This window comes from Aquarana catesbeiana, linkage group LG04, assembly GCF_042186555.1.
Source record: "Aquarana catesbeiana isolate 2022-GZ linkage group LG04, ASM4218655v1, whole genome shotgun sequence".
NCBI classification, from domain to species: domain Eukaryota; kingdom Metazoa; phylum Chordata; class Amphibia; order Anura; family Ranidae; genus Aquarana; species Aquarana catesbeiana.
In genome coordinates this window covers 537,812,294-537,837,627 of record NC_133327.1, presented here as the reverse complement: position 1 = coordinate 537,837,627, position 25,334 = coordinate 537,812,294, and the positions used below count along the sequence as shown (strand labels likewise).

At 43.1% G+C, this 25,334-nt stretch overlaps 1 protein-coding gene across 4 annotated transcripts in view; it reads right to left on the bottom strand.

Moving 5' to 3' along the window:
* WTAP (WT1 associated protein) overlaps positions 1-25,334 on the bottom strand; it is a 102,429-nt gene that overhangs the window by 55,850 nt on the left and 21,245 nt on the right. For all 4 annotated transcript variants that reach the window (XR_012243955.1, XM_073627861.1, XM_073627859.1 and 1 more), the window contains 3 exons: positions 11,535-11,570; positions 11,350-11,405; positions 6,142-6,200 (listed from right to left, as the gene is read on the bottom strand). Coding sequence is in view for 3 of the 4 variants with exons in the window: in XM_073627859.1 (XP_073483960.1) it covers positions 6,142-6,200; positions 11,350-11,405; positions 11,535-11,570 (151 nt within the window). In the remaining variant the exon portion in view is untranslated. The remainder of the gene's footprint in view (positions 1-6,141; positions 6,201-11,349; positions 11,406-11,534; positions 11,571-25,334) is intronic.

Here is a 25,334-nt window from a genome sequence, read left to right as displayed (position 1 = left end):
CGGTCGCTCCATCATTAGATGGAGCGCTCACATGGTAAAGGGTCGCAGAGATTGGCCCTTTACCCAGATACGCGAAGCGCCGGGGCCCGAGAATTCAGCGAGCACAGACACTCCAGTGTGCACGCGATTCTGGGAGGACGTCATTGTACATCCTCCCAGAATTATCTGACCGCGCTGTAGCCGTCATTTGGCTATGGCCTGGTCAGTAAGTGGTTAAAACATAGAAATATATAATCTACTAGACAGTGCTCTTGGATTTGTTGGTGCAATTACTTAACTGTTGTTAAGATAACACACACACATAAAAGCACTGATTTCTGCTGGCTGGTCAACAACTACACTTTCATTGTAAAAAGTAATAAAAAGAGTACCCATTATATGTAGCAGGGCAAAGCGCACACACACACACACACACACACACACACACACACACACACACACACACACACACCTGTGCAAAAGTTTTTTTTTTTACAACTGTAAATTAAGAATACTTTTGGAAATAGAAGTGTTTTATCAATTAACAAAATGTAAAGTAAATGAACAGAAGAGAAATCCAAAATCAAATGAGTATTTGGTGTGACCACCGCTTGCATCAATCGTTCCAGGAACACTTGCACACAGTTTTTGAAGGAACTCGGCAGGTAAGTCGTTTATCTTGGAGAACTAACCACAGATCTTCTGTGGATGTAGGCTGCCTCAAATCCTTCTGCTTCTTCATGGAATCCTCAGACTCCATAATGTTAAGATCAGGGCTCTGTGGGGGCCAAATAGTCACTTTTAGGACACCATTAATCGGGCAACATTGAGGACTGTAGATGCAGTGGTCGGCCAGGGAAACTTAATGCAACAGATGAAAGACAAATCATAATTAATTCCCTTCAACACTAGAAGATGTCCAGCAGTGCCCTCTGCACAGAACTGGAGGAAAACAGTGGGACCCAGGTACACACCCATCTACTGTCCAGAGAAGTCTGCCCAGAAGTGGTCTTCATGGATGAATTGAGCCAAACCTTCGACATGGAAACAAGACTAAGTGACTCAACTATGCACAAAAACATAGGAGAAAATGGCAGCAGGTGCTCTGGACTGAAGTCAAAATTCAAAATGTTTAGCTGTAGCAGGAGGCAGTTTTTTGCTGAAGGGCTGGAGAGTGGTACAATAATAACGGTCTGCAGGCATCAGTGAAGGATGGAGGTTCCTCGCAAGTTTAGGACTGCATTTCTGCAAATGGAGTTGGAGATTTGTTCAGGATCAATGGTGTCCTCAATGCTGAGAAATACAGGCAGATATTTATCCATCATGTCATACCATCAGGGAGGTGTGATTGACCCCGAATTTATTCTGCAGCAGGACAACCACCCCAAACATACAGCCAATGTCTTTAAGAACTATCTTCAGGATAAAGAAGAACAAGGAGTAGCCCCCACAGAGCCATGATCTCAACATCATTGAGTTTGTCTGGGATTACATAAAGAGACAGAAGGATTTGAGGCAACCTACATCAGATGATCTGTGGTTAGTTCTCCAAGGTCTCTGGAACAACCTACCTGCCGAATTCTTTCAAAAACTGTGCACGTGTACCTAGAAGAATTGATTCGGTTTTGAAGCCAAAGGGTGGTCACTCCAAATATTCATTTGATTTGGATTTTTATTCCGTTGACTCACTTTGCATTTTGTGAATTGATAAAATCAATTAAAATATATTAAAAGCATTCTTACTTTACAGAATTTCTTTACACCTGCCTATAACTGTTGCACAGTTCTGTATCTTTTTCGCAAGCTTATCTAAAAATACTGACATAAAAAACAAAAGACAACTATACATTTACTTTAAGTATGTATGCCTCAAGCAATCAAAAGCAAATTTTAACGTTCATTAACTCATTTAATGATCCTAGGAATATAATGGGTTTTAATAAATATAACCCATTACTTTTGTTCCTCTGGGAGCAGTTGCTGCATTGTGAGGCCAGTATAAATATTACTTAGTTTACATATGCCTGTATATCAAAACTTAGAACAAGAAATGGATCAAATTTTCCACGTTTCTCTAACTGGCCTCACATGTCATAGGCAAGAATTTGATAAAATAGTTGCAGTGGGCTGACTTTTAGCAGCGTATGCTTCCCCAGTATTCACAAGACTGAAGTGCAGTACAGAAACATTACAGAAACATTCATGGTCCTAGTATTTAAAGTGGATGTAAACCCAATGTCATCCTTTCTAAACTACTGCCATAGGGGTTATCTACAGTATAAGGATATACATGCCTCCTGCATGTATCTTTACCTGTCAAATGTCTCCCCTCTGTCTGTTATTAGACCCGAAAAACTGCAGATTCTGTGGGTGGGTCTGTTGTCTGGAGCTCAGTGGGTGGAGTCGTGATGTCAGACTCCCCGCCCACCTCTACACTCCCCTTGTCAATATGCATTTTCTCCTGTGTATTTCTTACACTGAACTTCTGCTATGATCTCTAACATCTAGTGAAAAGACAGGAAAGTAACCACATGACTTTAGCATGCCAAATCATGGTGAGGTGTGGAACAGCCAATCCTTGCAGAGCTGCTGAAGAAAGGAGTGGGGGAGGGAATTAAAAAATAATGCAGGTCTCTTAAGCTAGTGCACGAGATATGTAAATCACCTGTCACTCACAGCAAGGGGGAGGATTTGACAAAGTTTTTTTTCTGTTTGCCAAGATTTATCTCACTGAACAATAAAAGAGGATTGCTCAGAGATGGATTAACTCTGTGTGGCAAGACTGGGCTTAAATGATAGGAAATCTTATACTCTACAGTATGATATCCAAATTAAAAAAAAAAAAAAATTGGGGGGTTTACATCCACTTTAATGCATGTAATACTACAGGTATGTGGAGCAGATGCCTTCCATGTTTTCATTCCTGTGATAGAGATAGGTACAAACAGAAGGCAGACAGGCTAATGCCCACGTTGACCGCTCTCCAAGTACAGGAAAACAAAAACAGCAGAGGTGGTTATATTTGTGTCCCTGGATGAGGTGAGACATTCCTTGTTGCCAATTTGTAGACAAAAATGCATGATCAGCAAGCTGCAAAAGCTGAGCTCATCGATATGTCTAAAAAAATGCCTGCTCTTCCAAAATGCAAATCTGAGCACAATGCCCCTAGCCAATGTAAAATGCTTTTAAATGTAGCCTGACAAAAAGGTTAGAGTTCAGATTTAAGAGAGCAAATAATAATAAATACTGCAAGTGGCACCTGCTCAAAGTAATGAAGGACATGGAGAGATCAAGGTTTGTGGAGCTAATCTAATTCAGGGCAAACTCTAAAGTGCAATCAAGTTATCCTAAAGTGAACTAAAGGGCCATACACACAGGCCGAAACGGCCAGTTCAATAGAAACTAGCTGACATTCGGCCCGCGTGTACGGCAGCCAGGCCGGGTTCAGTCAAAGGGGCATGACAGAAAAGGTCTGCCAATTGACACCCATCAGTGCTCTGAGCCAATGGGAGGGGTGCCCCTGTCAGAACACAATAGCTCAGTAGGGAAGATCGCTGTACTAACAAATAGGATTGTTTGTACAGCAGCTCCTCCTGAGCTCTCACCAGGCTTTAGACTCAAGCAATCTTATCCCTTAAACAGTGTAAGATAGGTCGTAAATAACAAATCACTTACAGTACAGATTCTGCAGCTGCTTTTCTTTTGCCCAGGAGCACTTTATTCATTGCTAAAAGTCTCTGCCGAATGGCCCTAACTGCTCTTGGATGCCCATCAATGTATCCAGTAATCAGAAGCAGGAATAGGCACGATATGCTTAAAGTGATGTTATACTTACCTGCTCTGTGCAAGGGTTGTGCACAGAGTAGCCCCCCAATCCTCCTCTTCTGGGGTGCCCCGTTGGCGCTCCTGGCTCCTTCCCTTCATCAGATGCCCCCACGGAGAGCCACTTTCCCTGGGGGAACCTGTACATGCTCGTTCCCGAGTCCAGCTGCTGCGTACATTTACACAGACAGCAGGACTCGGCTCCAACCCCCACTTTACTGGATTTGATTGGCAGCAGCAGGAGCCAATGTCTGCTGTTATAAAATCTGTCCAATGAGGACAGACAGCGGCTGGAGCTGCTGTGCACATTGCTGGATCGGATGGGCTCAGGTAAGAAAGGGGGGGGGGGGGGGCTCTGGGGGCAGCTGCGGCACAGAAGGTTTTTCACCTTAATGCATAGAATGTAACGTCTCAAGGTTTTTCACCTTAATGCAATCACTTTAAAGCTCCGCTTAAAAAAAAAAAAAAAAATTTAAGTCAGCAGCTAGAAATACTGCAGTTTCTGACTTTTAATAAACGGACACTTAACTGTCTCACGGTCCAGCGATGTGGGGGAACAAAGACCAGCTTGTCTCCCCCTCCTCTCTGCGGCGCCGCCATTGTCACTCTGGGCACCCGGCTGTGGCTTCACAGCCGGGCACGCACTGCGCATGCGAGCCATGCTGTGACTGGCTGGGCAGTCAGCTGGGACCTGTGACGTGTCCCAGATGACTGCCGAGAGGGAGGGGGGGGGGGGGGGGGAGAAGAGGTGAACTTCCTTCCGGCGCCGCGGTGCCCTGGGAGAAAGTGGGAGCTGGAACCCTCTAAAAAGAGTAGTTAACAAAACTACTGACAGGTTCCTGTGCAGCCAAGTACAGACCTACAGTACATGCTGCAATGGCATATAAATCCTGAATAATGCAATGTCACATTTCTTTACTGTCTTGCTTCATAATATTACACTGTGCTAAGAAAACAATGGGAGACAAACCAGCTTGATAGTGGAAGAGTGAAGATTTGCTGTATAAAAATAATAAAAACAAAAGTGCGCAAATGCCTAGCGCATTACCAACAGCACTTTATTACAGGACAAAAAGAGTACCTTGCTTACAAAAGCAAAAATTGTAACAGCGTTGCACGCGAACCAAGGAACTGACGCATCTTGTGCCAGATAGAACTCTTGTGGTTTATATGACTGCCAAATTACCAGCTGATGCATTTTGGGAGACGTACCTGGGGCAAGGAAGAGTTTTACTCTGAAAAAGAGGGTACGTCCCTCAAAACATGTCAGATGGTAATTTGGCATTCACTTGAGCCACAGAGTTCCATCAGGGGCAAGACATTTCTGTTCCTTGGTTCACATACAATGCTGTTATTACTTTTAAGAGTATGTACTCTTTCTTCTGTAATAAAGTGCTGTTGATAATGGACTAGGTGTTTGCGCCCTTTTTTCTTTAATTCTGTATTTATCCTTTCAAGATTCCCCGATCTTAAAGTGGACATAAACCCTCCTATCCTTTTCAGCCAAGGAAGCCGTCATCTTGGCCTGTGTTGAGTCTTCAATTGCCATGAAGCTGCACGTGTTCAGTTCTGACACCAGTCATTGGATGGTTTGACAGTTTGGTTGAGAGCGCAAACATTTGACAGTGTCCGGAATGTAACTATTGCAAAACTTAAAATCGATGGGTTTACTTCCACTTTAGGAGGGCTGCATTGGCTTAATCATCCAGTCTACGTCACGCAATGACAGTTATCTGTCCTATTGCTCTGGAATCCTTTAGCGCTACGGTGCCAAGATTTTATTCTCATATGAAGATTTGCTCTGTTATAGGGAAAAGTTAGAAATTATTTCTGCTTAAGCTGTACTGTGACAAAAAGGTAGGTTTTGTCTGGAATTTCTCCTTAAAAAAAAAAAAAAAAAAAAAAAATGGTAGTGCACTTCCTACTGTGCAAGTTTATTTAGGCACTGCATAGATGTATGCCTGTAATGTGAGATTGCTGCCTCTGACTGCTAGTCTTATGAGAATTGGTGGTATGACTACGCTGCTCAGGGTTGTTCTTTTTAGAGGCTCTGACATAAAAGCTAGCAAAGCACTGGCTCTACCAAGATGGCTGCCTCCACATAACCACAGTACAGAACAAGGCATGGCAAGTCAGTAATGGGGGAGGAAAGGTTTAGCTGCTGGGAAACCACAGGCAATACTGAACAACCCTTTGCCTCTGCCTTTTTAGAGCACAGCTTTCAGGCTTCAGTTCTCCTTTATACTTAGTACAGGTCCCCTTTACATTCTCGCTGTCTTTTCGCACAACTACAAACGTTTTTTTTTTTTTTTTTTTTTTTTTAACAAGACTTAAACTTACAATTCAGATCAGTATATTTGTTCTCCAGGGCCTGGACGTAAGCCTCATATTGCTTCCACCTATAGAGGGAAAGAAAAAAAAACAAACAAAAAAAAAAAAAAACTTAAGTAGGTTTAAAATAGTAGGTTTAAATTTAAGTAAACTGCCTTATGTCAATATAAAATCAGCAAAAAAATTCAGTGAAAATATAGACAACTATTTTGGCCTGTGGAGATGCCCCGCAGACCTGTTTCATGGCATTCACTCTAGTACATGATTTTTTTTTTTTTGGGGGGGGGGGGGGGGGGGTTCTTAGGGAGCACTGCCCAATACATATATAAGGCAATTTCCCTGAAGTCCTATTGCTTCAGTTCACACCACAGCCCTGCATTGATGTGCACTAAAAGTAGGACAGGTCCCAATTTTATGTGCTGCAGCTTGGTGCAACTTGCTACAATGCATCACAATGTGCTGTGGTGGGTAATATTGACTGGAGGGTCATTTTTAAATGTTTCAATAAAGTTAACAAAGAAGTAATCCACGAGATGAGTTGCAACAACACATTCCACAGTCCTGACGCAATGAATGCCAGCAGGCACAGTGTATATGGAGCATAACAAAACCTCTGGTGTGAATAGCCCCTTATAGCGACAGTTTTATATTATAAAAAGAAAAAAAAAAAAAAATACACAAATAGCAATTTATGGAAGACCAAACATCACTAGCCCCAATATTGTTTAGGTGGTTTACTGCTTGTTTAGCAGAGGCATTTGCAGGCACCTAGTGGTGTTTCTTTTAACTTCCTGAGCAAGCAACCCAAAAGGCCGTGAACCCACAGAAATCAATATGTAAATGCAAACTTCTAGCTTCAAAATGTGCTTTTCATATACCAACAGAGGGGGAAAAAAACAACATTTTTGCTAACCAAAATTGCTTTTCTTTTTTTTTGATTCACCTACAGGGGAGTTCTAGACTTTAACCACTTCAGCCCCGGAAGGATTTGCCCCTTAATGACCAGGCCATTTTTTGCGATATGGCACTGCGTCGCTTTAACTGACAATTGCGCAGTCATGCGACGCTGTACCCAAACAAAATTGTCATTTTTTTTCCCCACAAATAGAGCTTTCTTTTGGTGGTATTCAATAATCTCTATGGTTTTTATTTTTTGTGCTATAAACAAAAAAACAAGGTCAATTTTGAAAATAAAAAGAAGCTATATTTTTTACTTTTTGCTATAACAAATATCTCCCCCCCCCCCCAAAAAAACCCTTCAATTTAGGCCGATATATATTCAACATTTTTTTTTTCCTAAAAATATCGCAATAAGCGTGCATTGATTGGTCTGCTCAAAGGTTATAGCGTCTAAAATAGGGGCTATATTTATGGCATTTTTATTATTAATGTTTTATTTTACTACATCCTGTTCCAAATTATTATGCCAATGATATTTTTCTCATTTACCTAAATAAATTGATAAAAAAAAACAACAGTTAGCATAATTCTCATGTTATCAACTATTAAGAGTACAATTCAAATTTTATTGAACAAACCTCCTAAATAACAGTTTTTTTTTGTTTTCAAAATAAAAAAACTTACAATGCACGGTTCCAAATTATTACGCACAGTAAGTTTCAAAACACGTTATAGGTTGTAAAGAACTGAAAATTGTCATTTGTTTTGTTTGCAGCATATTTACTGAAATCAAAAGCTACTTCAATCAAACTTTGAACTACATTTTAACTTTTTAAACATTTTAACAGGTCACGTTACATTTTAACATAGGGCCCCTTATTTGATAGCAGCTTCACAAGTCTTGCATCCATTGAACTTGTGAGTTTTTGGACAGTTTCTGCTTGAATTTGTTTTCAAGATGTCAGAATAGCCTCCCAGAGCTGCTGTTTGGATGTAAACTGCCTCCCACCCTCACAGATCTTTTGCTTGAGGATGCTCCGAAGGTTCTCAATAGGATTGAGGCCACACCATGACTCTCTCTCCTTTTATCCCCATAGCAGCCATTGATGCAGAGGTATTCTTTGCAGCATGAGATGATGCATTGTCATGTATTAAGATGATTTTATTATGGAAAGCATAGTTCTTCCTTCTGTACCAGGGAAGGAAATGGTCAGTCAGGAATTCCATATACTTTGCAGAGGTCATCTTTACACCTTCGGGGACCCTTAGGGCTCTTTCACAAGGAGGATCCGTATGTCCGTTTTTCATCCTTCCGTTTTTGGATGAAAAACGGACATACATGTATCCCTATGGAGCGTCGGATGTCAGCGGTGACATGTCCGCTGACATCCAACCCGCTCCGAAAAGTGTAACAGAGGAAAACCCTACTTTTCCATCCGTTTTCGGATCGGATAACAACGGACTCTACGGTCCGTCATCATTCGATCCCCCATAGGGGAGAGCGACGGACCTGTCATCTTCCTGCTCAGCGGGGATCGGTGGAGCGATCCCCGCTGAGCAAGCGGGTGTTCACGGCGGATCATCACTGATCCGCCCCGTGTGAAAGAGCCCTAAAGGAGCCGACCAGCTCTCTTCCCATGATTCCGGCCCAAAACATGACTCCACCACCGCCTTGCTGACGTTGCAGCTTTGTTGGAACAGGGTGGCCGTCCACCAACAATCCACTACTCCATCTATCTGGACCATCCAGGGTTGCACGGCACTCATCAGTGAACAGGACTGTTTGAAAATTAGTCTTCTTGTGTTTTTCTGCTCAATGCAGCCATTTCTGTTCGTGAGCATTGGTTAGTGGTGGCCGAATGGAAGGTTTATGCACAGTTGCAAGACTCTGGAGGACTCTACACCTTGATGTCCATGGGACTCCAGAGGCACCAGCAGCTTCAAATATCTGTTTTCTGCTATGTAATGATGTTTTAGCAGCTGCCCTCTTGATCCGATGCATGGGTCTGCCAGAAATCTTCCTCAATGTTATCTGCACGAAACTCGTCTGTGCTCTGAATCAGTCACAAATCTCTTAATAGTGCGATGATCACACTTAAGTTTTCATGAAAAATCTAAAGTTTTCATACCTCGTCCAAGGCATTAAACTATTTCACTCTTTTTGGCAGCAGAGAGATCTTTTCTTCCCCATATTGCTTGAAAATGGTGCTCTGCTTAGAGCCCTTTTACACCGTGCCGCCTAGGGCGTCAGTGGTAAAGCTGCGATATTTTTAGCGCCACTTTACCGTCGTTTTAGCTGCGCTACTCGGCCGTTAGCGGGGGGGTGGTTTTAACCCACCCCACTAACGGCCAAAAGGGAGTAAATCCGCCCGCAAAACGCAGCCGTAGCAGTGTTTTGCCGGCGGTATCGCAGCGCTGCCCCATTGATTTCAAAGAAGCTGCTGGCAGGACTTTTTCTGACGCCCTGCCAGCGCACCGCTCCAGTGTGAAAGCCCTTAGGCTTTCACACTGGAGTGAATGGAGCAGCTGTTTTAGGGCAGTTTGCAGGCACTATTTTTAACACTATAGTGCCTGCAAAAGGCTCCAGTGTGAAAGGGGTTTTAATAATGTGGAACACCCTCCTTTAGTAGTTTTTCCTTTAACTGGGCTCATCTGGCAATCTAATTATCACATGTGTCCAAGATTGATTTCAGTGATCAAAAGTGCCCTGAGACACAATGCCATCCATGAGTTAAACTGAAAAACAAAATATTTAAATCTTTGTGACACTGAATAAGAATTTGCATAATAATTTGGAACAAGGTGTAGTAATGGCGGCGATCTGCAATTTTTAGTCTGGACTGTGACATTGCGGCGGACAGATCGGACACATTTTTGGGACCATTGACATTTATACAGCAGTCAGTGTTATAAAAATGCACTGATTACTGTGTAAATGTCACTGGTAAAGAAGGGGTTAACACTAGGGGGTGATCAAGGGGTTAAATGTGTTCCTAACTGTGGGGGGATGTGACTGACTAGGAGGAGGAGCCAGATCGCTGTTCCTAACTAGTAGGAACAGATGATCTGTCCCTCCTGACAGAATAGGGATGTGTGCGTTTATACACACACAATCTGGCTCTCGTGCCCGCGTATGGCCGGCAGACATTGCGCCCGGTGGCCACAAGCCTGCTATAGCCGTTTAAAAAGCCCGACATAGAGCCACAGCGAATTGCGCAGGAGAGCCGACCTGCCGCAGTATAAATGATGGCGGCTGGTCGGCTAGTGTTTAAAGGACAATTCATAATATGCTTTAGTAAATCTAGTGAGCTTCAGTCTTAAAGCGGTAGTAAACACTGTCCCTCAAATGCTGCTTCTTAATAAAGCAAGCATTCCAACTCATTCTGCATTATTAACCCCTTTTGGACGTTTCTTACTTTTTTTTTCAGTTGTTTTTAAATTCTGGCTTACCCGAGAAGCTGGCACCATGCTAATTAACGCCTTCCGAGTCCGTGGTGCCCTATACTTCCACCCCTTCTGCGTTCATTTTCTGTAATCTTGTGCATGCGCAGTCTGCTGTGTGATGCAACTGATCTCTGCTCCTGTGTACTGTGATAAGCTGAGGTTTACACTCCATGTGACGCTGCAAGTCCAGCAAATCTTGCTGGATTTCGGGACAGTGCCGCAGAGAGATGATGGAGCCACTGCATAGTAATGAATGCACCGACAGCAAAATGAACATGCCACGAACTGGGAAATTATGCGCATGCGCCACTGACATCACGAAAATGTACTGGACAAATTACAAGCAAACGGAGCAGGTTAGGAGACATCTCACACAGCAATTTGTACAGTGTTTACTAATGATTTCAATAGGGAAAAATTTATGGGGAAGAGTTTACTACCGCTTTAAAAGCGGAACTTATCCTGAAAAAGGGAAATTCTGCCTTTTTTTTTTATTACCCATTTTTGACGGATACCCGCCCCCAACCCCTCTGCTCACCTAGGTGAGCAGAGCGGAAGTTTACCGACTCCCCCTTTCCACCTCAACCTCTTGGGACAGGTCCCGGGAGACTGCAGGACCATTGAGAAAGCGCAGCGCGTCTTGTGCATGTGCAGTACAGAGCCAGCTGTGAAGCACCAGTAAGTCACAGCCAGCTTCCCACATCCAAGATGGCAGAGCCGAAAACCGGCGAAGAACCAGCCCCGGTAAAGAGAGCTGGAACTCTGGGCTGGTGAGTGCATGTTTAATAAAGTCTTAAAGTATTTGTAGTGGTTGACTTCATTTTTCCCCCAGAATGAAATTCCTTTTTTTAAGTGCCATAGATCATTCTTTACCTTAGAAGTAACTCTTCCCTTGGTAAGACTTTAAAGTCTGCTTCAGAAAGGCGAACCTGAAAGAAAAGATCAATGAAATTACTGTTAACTAAAAAAAAAAAAAAAAAAAAAAAAAAAAAACACCACAGACAGACACAAAACAAAAAAACAATTAAAACAATTAAAACACGCAAACTTGAACTGACCTTTTTGGGAAGGGGTTCTTCGTTGGTCATTGTGACCTGAAACAAAGATACCTCAAATTATTGAACGATGAAATCAGATGTTAATAAGGCATAATCAAATCAGACTTGAGTTCAAACCTTCAAGAAGTCCCTGTCAGCAAGTCAGAAAAAATTTCCTTGGCGACCTGGAAAAACCTCATTAGCCAGGTAACCCTCATTATGTGTACTACTGGAAAGTGGGACACAAATTCACTGTGCTCTGCATTATGCGACGTTCATCTCACATGACACAAAGCACCAGGTAAGCTAGTTCCCACTTCCTGCTGTATACATAGTGCTAAGCACAGAAGTCTGACTAGAGATGTTTTTAATAATTACAGCTGTAATAAAACACTACAGCCAGCTATATTCAAAGGCATGGCGAGCTAAAATGTTATAGTAAAAACACACTTTTCTTTTCATATACTAAACATAAGTTGGAACTCTCTGGTACTCAGTCCTTATAACTTTGAAAAGTTTCACAATATCAAACGCTTTGTACTCACGTGGAAAATGCTGCCTTTAAAAATTAAAAAATAGAAGGTCAAAAACTAAATTATAAAGGCCAAGTTCACCTTTTTGGGAAAGCCCTAGGGAAAGCCACGTTTAGCAAAGCTCTAGAAAATAAGCTCCACCCCCCAGATGACAGTAGTCCAGCCTCAGCTCTGCTGCTGACAGGGAGAGAGTGCACTGAGCATGTGTCTGGATTCGATTGAGCAACAGCGCTCACTCCTGTCATACTGGAGGCAATCAATTAACAGCTGGCCTGTCCTGGGATGGGGCAAAAAATTCTACAGGAAAAAAATTTACATTAGACAACATTTCAACAAACTGCACAGTGCGTTTTAACCTAAAGGGGACCCTTGCCCACATACACCATTTTCCTAAAAGGGTGAACTTAGCCTAACGGGCCAAACCTGGCCTGTTAGACCAGTGGTTCTCAACTCCTGTTCTCAGAGCCCACTAACAGGTCAGGTTTGCAAGATAACTGAAATACATGACAGGTGATATCATTTGCAGCTCAGTGATTGCAGTATTATAGTCTGCATCACCCCAAGGTAATACTTAAAATCTGGCCTATTAGTGGGTCCTGAGGACGTTGAGAACCACTGGTCTAAGGAAATATGGAGGTACAATTTTTCATAATTACAACCTGTGACGATACTAAAAGCAAAACGTTCAATTTGACAATCAATTTAATAAACATGAGCAAGTGCACTGGAATAGCCTTTAGGTTGGGTTCACACTGATAATACATGAGAGTCATACGACTGTCATCCTACTTTACTCTGCGACATCAGTCCTACATCCATCCAGCTTGATTGAACAGGATACTACTTTGATGCGACTTTGGTCAAAGGACAAGTCGTACTAGCACAATCAAAACAATCCCAGTGTGACAAAAAATTTTTTTTACTGCTGCTGGAATCACCATGTCGGATGGTTAGGACAAGGATCCTACTTTCCGACTTCAATGATGTTCAATGGGCTGAAGTAGGACCAAAGTCAGACAGGAACCTTTTTCAAACTCGGGCCAGTTAAGACGGCTCTCATAATTTCCACACGTCATGTGACATGTGCTCCCAATGTCAGAGCGTTTGTTGTATCAGTGTGAACCCAGCCTTAATCTATGGAGCAGATGCATCTGGAATAAAGTTTCCTAACGTGTATACAGATGTGAAAATGATTTTTCTTTACCCTAAGCAAACCTATTCCACTAAACATGGCAGAGGTTCATCCTAAAAGCCAACTTTATAGCTTTGGTTGAAAAAAATTTTCAAGTGGGAAATGCAGTACAAAGATTATACAAAAAAAGGATCTACAAAGAGCTCGATTAGTTTTTGACAAATCAGAAGTAGTCATCAATTGAGTACATATAGCTTAATCCAAGCTTCATTAATAACAGAATTTTAGTCAGGTAGATTGCATATTATTGTTCAAGACAGAAATAGAATGTTGTCAAGGTACAGGGTTGTTTATCTGAAATGATTTGGTCCTCTGTGCCCTGTGCACTAGCATAACAGCTGCTCCACCTAATTAATCTCTGCCGTCTAAACAGATACCTTCTAATTAGATACTGTGGCTAGAACACAAATGTGCAAAGAATTAAACATGATCAGCTCTTATAAAACCACTGAATTTTCCATTATACACTACCCAATTTTTCCAGTTTCTATTGAAATGTACGCAGTTTAAGGTCTCAATGTACTCTGAAAATAAAGCATAGAACAAATAAACGATTGGACATTAAAAAAAAAAAATAAAAAATCATGGAACCATTTTCTTTCAAACAGCTGACCCCTGGGGCATTCTTTCTACAAAGGAAATCAAATAATTGTTCGAAAAGTTCTTCCCAACACTGTTGTAGAAGTTCCCACAAATGTGTTCCACTTCTAGCTTGCTTTGCTTTAACCCTTCTGTACAGTTCATCCCAAACCAGCTCCATGGGGTTTAAGCCTGGAGACTGCGCTGGCTATTCCATGATTTGAAGCTTACCGACTTGTTCTTTTCTTCTAAGGTAGTCAGACAGCCTGGAGGTAGGTTTTGGGTAATCTTGATTTAGGATGAACCCCTGACCAACTAAGTGTATTACAGAGGGTATTGCATGGTGCTGAAAAATGCTACGGTAATAGATTTGGTTCAGGGTGCCACTCTGCAAGTCTGGATCCAGCAAACGGATCCAGCTCTATACCACTACGCTTCCTCCTCAGTGTTTGACAGTTGGCATCACATATCAAGGAATCATCCGTTCACCTATTCGACGGCATACAAAAACCCTGTCTGATGAACCCAAAGATCTAAAATGGTTGCCATGAGTACGAGTGCGCTCATGGCAACCAGCTTTCTATAAAGGCACTCAGCAGAGTGGCGGGGGACCCAAGAATCTGGGCTGTTTTGTGCAAAACCATTGCAAGCATAACTTTTTTTTTTCAGTTTTCTTTTTTTTTTTTTTTTTTTTTTTTAAGATTTTATTGGAGATTTACAGGTTTACAGTAATCACAACAGTATTGTATAATACAAAATCATCAACAAAACCAAAATGATAAATACATTGCAAAAAGCAGTGGGATCGTTTTAGATCATTCTCTTCTCAGTTTCTGTGACGAATATATAGGACTAGACCTATCTGAAACACGTTTGTCTGAACCTCTATGTGGGTATCATGGTCAAGGGTGGTATGAACGAGAGGCATTCTATAGTACTCCGTATCAGGAGGTAGGGGTATATGTGTGTGGTGAGCTCTGCGTGAGGTATAGACGTATACCGACAGTATCAACCCTCACCTCCGGACACCCCTAAAAGGGATCCAACTGTGTCCGGGGGGGGGGGGGGGATACATATGTGCAACAATGGTACAAGTAGGGTCGGTGCTTCGCATTGTGTGAGGGAGCCCAATCTATACATAGCACAATCCTAGGCTCTAAAAGGTTTGTGAGGTGGAGGCTGTCCCGAGAGCTCTCCGGTGGTGTGTACCTGTCTGTATAGGCCGTGATGGCCTTCGTTTAGAATGTGTATAAAAAGAGTTATTCAACATACTGAGTATGAAGCGAGTTTTTGGTGGTAGAATGGAGTATGGGGGAGAGGAGGGGGGGTGGAGTTCTATGGTGTGGTTGTCAACGTTAGCTACGGTTTGCTCTAGATAGTGGAAGAAGAGGTAATATTGGAGGTGTTCGTTTCCGGTGATTCTCTGAAATGCAACCAGCATGCTCAAGTTTCCCTGTATTTAGATGGATTGTCTCTAGATTGGTGTATGAGGTTTTCCATTTCAGCCAGTCAACCCGCTGTATCCATTCTGTAATGGTGGGGGGCGAGTTACTTTTCCAGTGTACTGGGATACAATGATTTGCCGCAATAATGAGGTGAAGTACAAGGGAATTTTTGTATGCCGTCCTTGGAATGGAGGTATAATGTAGTAGGAATTGAGCGGGAGTAAAGTCGGGGGGTATATGTCGTAATCTGGGTGATTAGTTGGTGGATTTCTATCGAAAATGGTTGCATGAGCGGGCACTCCCACCAAATATGGAGTAGTGTGCCGTGCGCTGCGTTACATCTCCAGCGTTGGACCATTTTGTCTTCTTTGATTTTGTGTGTTGGGAATAGGAGCGCATATACAGTCGAGATTAGGAGTCATTGAGGTTCTTCGCTATTGCAAATGAATTCAAAAGGCGTGTATTCTCTGTGCCAGAGTAGGTTTAGAGACTTGTAGGAAGTGTCGGATTTGAAGATACTTATACAAAGGAATGTGATATTCTGGGAATTTAGAAGTCATGGCTTGGTGTGACAGGAGTTGCTCGTTGAGGAAGAGTTGCTGCACTCTAAGTTGTGGCCTGTGCGGGTCTACCGGTGGGTCACGCAAGGCCAGGCTCGGTTGAAATTCTGGGTTGTCTTTTAGAGGAGTCATGGGTCCATGTGTAGGTCTCAAATTTAGTTCTTGGCATGCAGCTCTGAAGTGTAGCATTGTAGCGTTGATTAATGGATGCGACTTAAGTTCTTTAGTGATAATAGCAGGATTGATCCAGGGTGCTAGTGGAATTTGGGCAAATGCATTTTCAAGCTAAATCTAATCCTTGTTGCTGACATGTATATGTCGACAATTCTCGTCAAGTGGCATGCCCAATGATATTTTTGGATGTCCGGCAGGCTTAAACCTCCTTGTATTTTGGGGAGCGTCAATCTATCCCAACTCAGTCTGGACGTTTTGGATGCCCATATGAGGGTTCTACACATCCCTTTATATGCTGAAAAGAAGGTTGTTGGAAGTTTTATGGGTAAGGCTTGAAAAAGATAGAGAGGTCTGGGCAAGACGTTCCTTTTTAAAATAGCTGTTCTGCCAAACCATGAGAATGGTCCTGCATGCCATTTGTGCAGATCACCTTTGATGGTTTGGAGGACAGGTTGAAAATTCTGGGCATAGAGGTCAGTCAGTTTGGTACGGATTTTGATACCCAGGTATGTGATGGCGTGAGGATCCCAACAAAATGGGAAATTGTCCTTACATTGTGTATCCATTGTGGTCGGTAGGGTAATGTTTAGGGCTTTTGAGAAATGTATTTTTAGATTAGAGAGAGATTTGAAAAGTGAGAAGTCCTTGAGAAGGTTGGGAATAGTGTTTACCGGGTCAGTTAGGAAGAGCAGGATGTCATCCGCGTAGGCTGCTATCTTATATTGTTTATGATTGATCTACAGTCCTTTGATATCTGGGTTCTCTCTGAGTTTATGGAGCAGGGGTTCCATGGTGAGTATGAAATTCAAGGGGGACAGGGAGCAACCCTGTCTAGTACCTTTGGAGACGGAGAAGGTGTCCGTTTACCCTAATTTTACCTGTGTGGGACGAGTATAGAGCTAGAATAGGCGCTATGATATGCCCACTGCACATAGTGTTGCCTCCATATAATCCCAGGCCACCCTGTCGAACGCCTTCTCCGCATCCAGGGACAGAAGGAAGCCCTGCGTAAATTTAGTGGAGAGCCAATGGTGAATGTTCAGAGCTTACGTAGCATTATCCCTGGCCTCCCTGCCAGGGACAAAACCACCTCGGTCCAGATAGACCAGTCTGGGGATCAGGGGGAGGATGTGTTTGGATAAAGCTTTGGCGTAGAGTTTCACATCCACGTTTAGCAAGGATATGGGACAATAATTGGATACCAGCATGGTATCCTTGTCTGGTTTTGGAATAAGGGCGATATGTGCTTCTAGGATATCTTTACTGGCTATACTTGATGGAGTTAAGTTATTGAAGGCCTTGACTAGCTGGGGAATAAGTGTGTCGGGGAAAGACATATAATAGCCAACCATCAGGCCATCCGGGCCTGAGCTCTTTCCTGTTTTTAATTGTTTCAGCGCACTTAGGGTCTCTTCCACGGTCAGTGGTAGGTCTAGGCCTGTGGATTCCTCGTCCGTGAGGGGAGAAGGAGTATATTGTTTTTTTTTAGGAAATCTTGGATCGCTGCCATCCGATCATTTGAGGAGGTTGTAAGCCATGGGGTGGGTAGGTTGTATAATTTGGAAAAATATTGCAAGAATTGGTCTGCTATCTCCTCTGATGTAGATAAGGTGTTACCTGCGGGGTCTTTGATCGTGTGAATAGTATGTGCCGCTTTCTTAACCTGTAGAGCTCTGGCTAACAGTCTCCAAGATTTGTTGCCAAATTCATAGAAAACCTTTTGTATTAGTGCGTATTTACGTTTTAGTGTCTTGTGCAACTCCCCCCCCAGAGTTCTTCTCTGGTTAGAATCAATTCAGTCAGGGCCTCAGTGGCCAGGGATGCTTTGCGTTTTTGTTAGAGTGGAGATACGTTTAGTCAGGTCCTCAATGCGTGCTTTCCTAAGTTAGTTTCTTTTGGTGGCCAGGGAGATGAATTCCCCCTGAATTACACATTTGCGTGCAGCCCAAATTGCATCCGGGGAAGAATCACCCTGCATGTTTTCTGTAAAGTAGTGTGCAAGGGTCTTGGATAAGGTCTGGTTTGGATCTGGATCAGCGAGTAGAGAATTGTCAAGGTGCCAGATGTGTGATCTGATCATTGCGGTGGGGATATTTAGGGTCATGGTGATGGGATTGTGGTCCGACAGAATCATCGGCTCAATAGCTGCTTTAGTGAGGAAGGATAGGCCGTTTTGGGTGAAAAAGAAGTGGTCGATTCTTGAGTATTTGTTATGTGGTGGGGAAAAAAAGGTAAAGTCCTTATCTTTAGGATGTAACGTGCGCCATGTGTCATGTAGCAACAAGTCTCTGAATTGTGTTTTTATGGCGCATAGGGCTCTGTATGCAAGTGAACATAATCCAGTGGATGTGTCAAGGGAGGGGTTCATGGCTACATTGAAATCTTCACCGACGATTAGAGTGCCCGAATGGAATGTCAACAGTTGTTGGAGCGTTTCACGGAAGAAAGCAACTTGTTGTGTATTAGGAGCGTATATATTCACAATGGTAATGGGCGTATTGTGAAGTGTACCTTTTATAAAAAGGAACCTTCCTAGTGGATCCCTTTGGACATCTGTTATGCTAATCGGGCAATGTTTAGATATTAGGATGGAAACTCACTTGGACTTGGCGTCTTTATTGGACGCATGGTATACAGTCAGAAAGTGTTTGTCATGTAGTTTAGGAATGCTGTCTATTCTAAAATGTGTTTCTTGAATAAGCGCAAAGAGGATAGTAGTTGTAATCACTTTTCAGGCGTGTTGAGACTGCGTATGTTTATAGAGCAAAGTTTGAGCTGTTCGAGAGTTTGAGCCTTACAGTATGGTGTTGTGGTAGAATCCACTTCCTCCGCCATGAATGGATGGGGGTGGGGGTTAGAGGGCGGTCAGGTAGGGGAAAATGGAATCTGTTGTATTGAGTGTAGTCTTAAGTTTGGCGTAGTGAACACTATGGATTACCAATGAGGCAGTGGGGAATCTATCCGCCTGCCTCAATATGGGGGGAAAATCGGACGTGTACAGAGCGGGAACAGCGTGCACACCACACTTGGCGGTATTGCACCCTGCTCCACCACTGTGTGGGGGTTGGCTACTACCTAACACGGGAGAGTGTCGAAAATCACGGATGTCCCGCTACCACCTGACCATGTATAGCAATGAAGGAGGTTGTGGATATTTCTATAAGGTGGGGCGAGGGATGAGACAGATCTCAATTTTGTTGGAGGGTAGAGATAGAGGGACGTGGGCGTTAAGTGAGTTTGTTTAGTTCCAGTGTACACAACCCTGTATGTAGGGATGTCTTGTCTGCGTGTCCCTCTACCTTGCTGAGGAGGGTGAGGAACTTCTGGAGTTGCCACTGGGTCTCGGGGAGGCCAACAGCATAAGGTCCAGAGCGCGAGCTAGAGAGTGTCATTCGTCTATCGAGTATATAAATCCAAAACCTTAAAACTAGCATATCAAACATCATATTAATATGCATTCAAATATTAGAACTTAAAAATAAAAGTAACTTTAAATAGTTGCAACACCTAAGAAAATTTCTGGTCAGTATACCTGCGAGGGTAGTTTGGGTTTGTGGAAAAAATATATATAAAACACAAAGCGCTGTGATGCTAAATAGCTGATAATTACACATAAAACCAAGTGAGGCTGCTATCAAAAGAGAGTGTTTTCAGAGTCACTTAAAAAGAATAAATAATGATATTTGAAGCGCTTCACAATGTGCATGAAAATGAATATATAAGAATAAATATAAATAGTCAAATAAATCCAGCGGTGAGTAAAAATTCCTATAAAATCCAGCAATCAAAATAGTGCAAAATTATTAAAAATTAGTGACACCAAATGTGTAAAAAATTCACATAAAAAATCCACATAAAAATAAATATATAGGGATGTATTCAGAAGGTTCAATTATACAGGTGTAGAATCCTGATTGGTATAGAGCTTTTGATCACTAGCAAAGCTGTTTAAAAACACTTGCTTAATTAAGGTGCTCATTGATAGTACCAATGTGTTTTTTGCTTCTATTCACAACCAATGTGGGAATCATAAACAGGCAGATAAGAGAAAAAAACCAATCATTGTGCAATAGTTAGGATACCAAAGTACACAGGCAAACTTCAATCCACTCACATGTGCCTTATAATGATAAGGCATATGCAGGTTTTACTATAGCAGTCAGCCGCCTTAGACAGGAGCAGATTCAGTGCAGTACACTGTGTGAAACTGCTGATCTGCACAGAGCTTCCTTGGCTCCTCCCACGCGTTACATCACAGTCACGTGACTTTTTCAAGGAAAAAGGTGCTTCAGGCTGTTCTGTGAGCCGCCTGCCACGCAAGCCATTGAATCTCAGAAACTTCCGAATTTGTTGAGGCTTTGGGTCTGCCAAAACTACTCCTGTCAAAGTTTCCTCTAGTTTACAAGTGGCTTTTGATGGTGGGAAACTGTACCACTGACACCTTTGGTCTTTCTAAAAGGAAAGACCTACTTTTTAGGGTTATAATGGTCTACGTCACCCAAATATTGCTAAAAGCGATTGCAAAGGCTCGTTTTTTTTGTTTTTTTTTTTTTTTAAGTAACAAACATATACTTGCCTCCACTGTGCAGCTCGTTTTGCACAGAGTGGCCCCGAACATCCTCTTCTGGGGTCCCTCGAGGGCTTCTCCCCTCATCAGATAACCCCCCTAGGAGAAGCGATCTGCGGGGGGTTACCTTGAGGGCACGCTCCAGAGTCCAGCATTTGCATCCATAGACACGAATGCCGGACTCAGCCCCACCCCTGCGACACTGGATTTGATTGACAGCAGCAGGAGTCAACGGCTGCGCTGCTATCAATCTATCCAATCAAGAGCCGAGAACCCCAAGCAGAGGAAGAGTGCCATTTCAAGCTGGGGTCATGCCGTGACTGGAGGCTCCCGCGCACATGCGCAGGAGTGACGTCACGCGACTCCGGACAGTCACAGAGCCGGAGTTCGCGGCCTGGGAAGGAAGGAGGGTTGAAGAATGGACGCTCACTGCCAGTGAGGAAAATCAAGGAAATCGCAGGCTCCTGTGTCAGGTATGTGACACATAATGGGCTACTATGCAATGCATAGTAGCCCATTATGCTTTACCTTTGCAGGGAAACAAAGAGGAAGTAAAACCCATCAGGGTTTACTTCCTCTTTAAGCACATTTACCAGAATTACAAACATTTTCACTTGTGCATTTCAAACAGTGGGAAATATAAAAGGCACATAATATGGACAAGCACATGTATGACTACACTATTGCTGGCCATACACACAGCAGTTTTAATTACTTCCAATCACAAAAACAACTGAACTGATCAAGGCAACCTACTGCTAGCATTGTCTTTCTTTACATGGTGTTGACAGAAACTGACAGGTCATGATGATTTGTTTTTTTACATTTGAAAACTGCTCCTGTTTGCTGGAAATTGCCCTATGTATGGCCAAGCATGAAGCCATTTTTACATGTACTGAAAGGGATCATTTGCTGCCTCCCATTCACGTATGTGTGGCAGCTGCCACATACATGCATACAGCCATTGCTACTGTTTTGTGCTGCAAGAGTGCTCATTAGGATGCTGAAGTTTACTAATTACCAACCTGGCGCAACCGCTAGCTGCTGGGAGCGAGGGATAAGGTAGAGTAAAACTTCCCCAAAGCAAAAACAAGCATTCGAACCTTGCAGTGAAGGGGAGGCCCCACTGCAAACTTATTTAAAAATTTCCCTGGAGTTCAACGTTAAGTGTGCTTTCGAAAAACAGCAAGTCATTAGGAAGGCAAAAGTAGAGGTCATAAGTGTAAAAGCTTTGCATGTCACTAGGAAAAGACTAGCCCTACATAAAGTACTAAAGCCGTAAGGAAGTGCACTGTGTTAAGTGACTGCAAACAAGGCACGGCTAACATTAGTGTCCACTAAAAAAAGGGTGACATTACCCAACATGTTTGCTTCAGAATAGGATTCTAAAAACAAAGGGCTGGCTATTTCCAATTGACAGGTTTTTGCACATCAATCACCCCTCACCCCAAGGTACAACATAACATCGGAGACATCTGTCCTGTATGGGAGATGCACACATACGATCCCTATAGGCCCAATTCAGGAAACCAGGAGTCTTCGTTTTTGTTCAGAAGCTTGCATCACACCAATAAGAGAAGCACAAGGGGCCCACAAGTGATGCACTAGTGTGATGATACTCCAATTGTGGTTAAGAATGCCATAAACTTTACCATGGGTTTAGTTCAACTGCCATCTATTTAGGAAAAACTTTGGAAAAAAGATACACGCAAAAATTTGTGCATAATTAACCCGCAGGCAAAACAAGCTGCTCTTTAGCAGTGCCATTAAGAATTAATGGCACCCCCACGCAATGCCAAACACGGAATCCTGCGGTTCAGGTAAAGCAGCTTATTCAAACAAATGAGCTGCTGTACCCATGACGTACAAGCAAACACACACTAGTGTGAACCTAGGCTTAAAAGTAATAAAACCCATGTACATATTACCAAACCCAAGTTACAGCTACCAATATAACCATATGGCTATTCAGTTTCGTATAGTACTTTAAAAAAAACCTGGTTGCTGCATTTTTCGTTGCCATTCCCAACAAGTGCATCTTTTGACAAATGGTACTGGAGATAATGACATAAAAATGCAGGGTGTAAATGGGCTTTAAAACGAAATATGTACAAAGTGTATACATGCATAACAACTCCCTGCCTTTTTAACCAAAATAAACCAGTTTTCACAATTTTAAGTCCTAAAGAATTCCCTGTCTAGGGAATAAAAAACTAAAAGCCTAGTACACACGGGCCGAATGTTGGGCAGCATCGGCCGGTTCAATAGAAACCTGGCCGACATTCGGCCTGTGTGTACTACAGTGAGGCGGGCTTTTATCAAAGGGGCGTGACCCAAAAAGGTCTGCCAATCGGCCCCCGATCAGCGCTCTCGGCGTTCTGGTGGGGGGAGAGAGGGAGGTTTGGGGGTCCTCCTGTCAAAACGCAATAGAACTGCAGGGGAGAATGCTGTACTAACATCAGATAGTTAGTACATGGTCCCCTCCTGAGGTGTCATTTTTCTTTGTTCAGCCCTCAGGGATGGGAAGAAAAAAAAAAAGCACTACTGGTGTGCACTAGGCTTCAGGCTAGTCTAATCGTTATTACTTTATGTAAAAATATGAAGCCGGGTTTAAACACTCAAAAACAAGCAAGTTGCTATGCAATCCCATATAAGGTCTCATGTACACTACAGCTGCTAAAGTGAAGTTTAGGAGCAGTTGGGCGCTTTATCTCATGTGTACATGTACAGTCGTTTATAGTAGTTTAATGGCAATGGATGTTATAGGCATTTTTTCGAAAGCAGAAAAATTGTGTTTAGGACTGTAGTTTACTGGCATTTCAAAGCCAAATGCTTGTAACCGCGGTAAACTACATTTAGAAGTGTTTTAAACTCAGAAGAAATATTCCCAGTAATCATATGGCCACTATGTATAGCATTTATAAACTCACCAGGATAAGAATTAGCGTTCTAGTATCTTTCTTACTGTTTCTGCAGCTTGGTTTCTTTATCTGTTCCTGCCTAAGCCGGCGCCATGTTTGTGGTTGCCTTCCGATTCCAGCCTCATCTGTACTTCCGCCCTTTCCTTCCTGAACAAGCCAGAATCTCGGGCACGCTCAGTAAAGATTAACCAAGCCTCGTTTTAGTATACCGTTACCATGGCAACGGCCCAGCAAACCAATTTCCTCCCAGTGTTAAACATGAACGTCCTTGTTCACACCCCCTGTGATGTAGCTGGTCACATGGGGTGTTTCAAGAACACCAGGATCTTGTGGGAATGTGATGCCATGGAGCTCTGCTATCAGAGGCACAGCACATAGATGAATAGACCGACGTCTTGCCGAGTGTGCCGGTAACAAGGGACAAAACGCGCATGCGTGAGTGACGTCACTGAAACAGATATCTGTAATATTTCCTAAACAGTGTAGTTTGTAACATTTTTAACCACTTGCCGACCAGCCACCGCAGTTGTACGGTGGCAGAATGGCACGGCTGGGCGAACCGACAATTTGTTACATTGCTTCGCCCTGTGGCCACTAGGAGTGTGCACCCGCTGCTTGCCTCCGGAGCCGATGCAAGTGCCCGGCGGTCACAATCACTGCTGACACACGGAGAACCGGGATCTGTGTGTGTAAACACACAGTTTCCGATTCTCTGAGGGGAGAAGAGACAGATTGTCTGTTCATACAGAGTATGAACAGCGAGCCGTCATCTCCCCTACACAGTCCACTCCACCATTCAGTTAGAACACACTAGGGAACACAATTATCCCCTTGATCGCCTCCTAGTGTTAACCCCTTCCCTGCCAGTGACCTTTTTACAGTAATCGATGCATTTTTATAGCACTGATCGCTGTATAAATGCCAATGGTCCCAAAAATGTGTCAAAATTGTCCGATGTGTCCTCCATAATGTCGCAGTCCAGAGAAGAAAAAAAAAAAAAAACAAAACAAAAAAAAACGCAGATCGCCACCAATACTAGTTTTAAAAAAAAGTGTGCATGAGCCCTAAAGCTCCGCTCACATCTTGGCGTTCGGAATTGCTGTGATTCGAAATAGCAGCAAATCACAGGACGCTGTGCGATCCCTGTCACTTCCAATGACACCCTGATCGTGGCACGATTTTGCCCCAATTCATTGTGTGACAATCGCTGTAAAATCACACAAACAGAATCGCAGGACGCCTTTTGCCCAAAAGTTCTTGTACTTCTTTTGGGCTTCAGGCTCCTGCGTGCCTATCAGGGGGCCATAGGAAGTGACGGAGATCGCACAGGCGTCCCACGAGTAGACGCTATTTCGAATCACATGCAGAAGCGTGGAGATTCTGAATGCCAAGATGTGAACGGAGCCTAAGACCTACTCAATCTATCTTTATTCAAGCTTTAAAGTGATCCTCCCATTGTCCTACCAAGCATAGCTTACACTTGGGCACCAAGTAAGACTTCTAGCTATAACCAGTCTTGCCTTTTGCTTTTTAAAGTGGAGTTCCACCCCCCCCCCCCAAAAAAAAATAAAAATTATCAATGTGCTTATAAAAAAAAAAAAAAAAACATTTGGAGAATTTTTTTTTCCTTACTCACCTCTAAATGCCTGTTGCTAGGGGGTCCCTTGTAGTCTGCCTCCTTCAGCGCCTGGGCTCCTGACGTCACTTCCCTCGGCACAGGAAGGGAGATCACCTCTTTCCACTCCCTCGGTCAATCAACTGGGACACATGACAGGTCCCAGATGATTGCGCGGCCAGTCATGGTGCAGCTCGCGCAGTAGGCACCCACAGTTAAAATGCCGGCACCGACG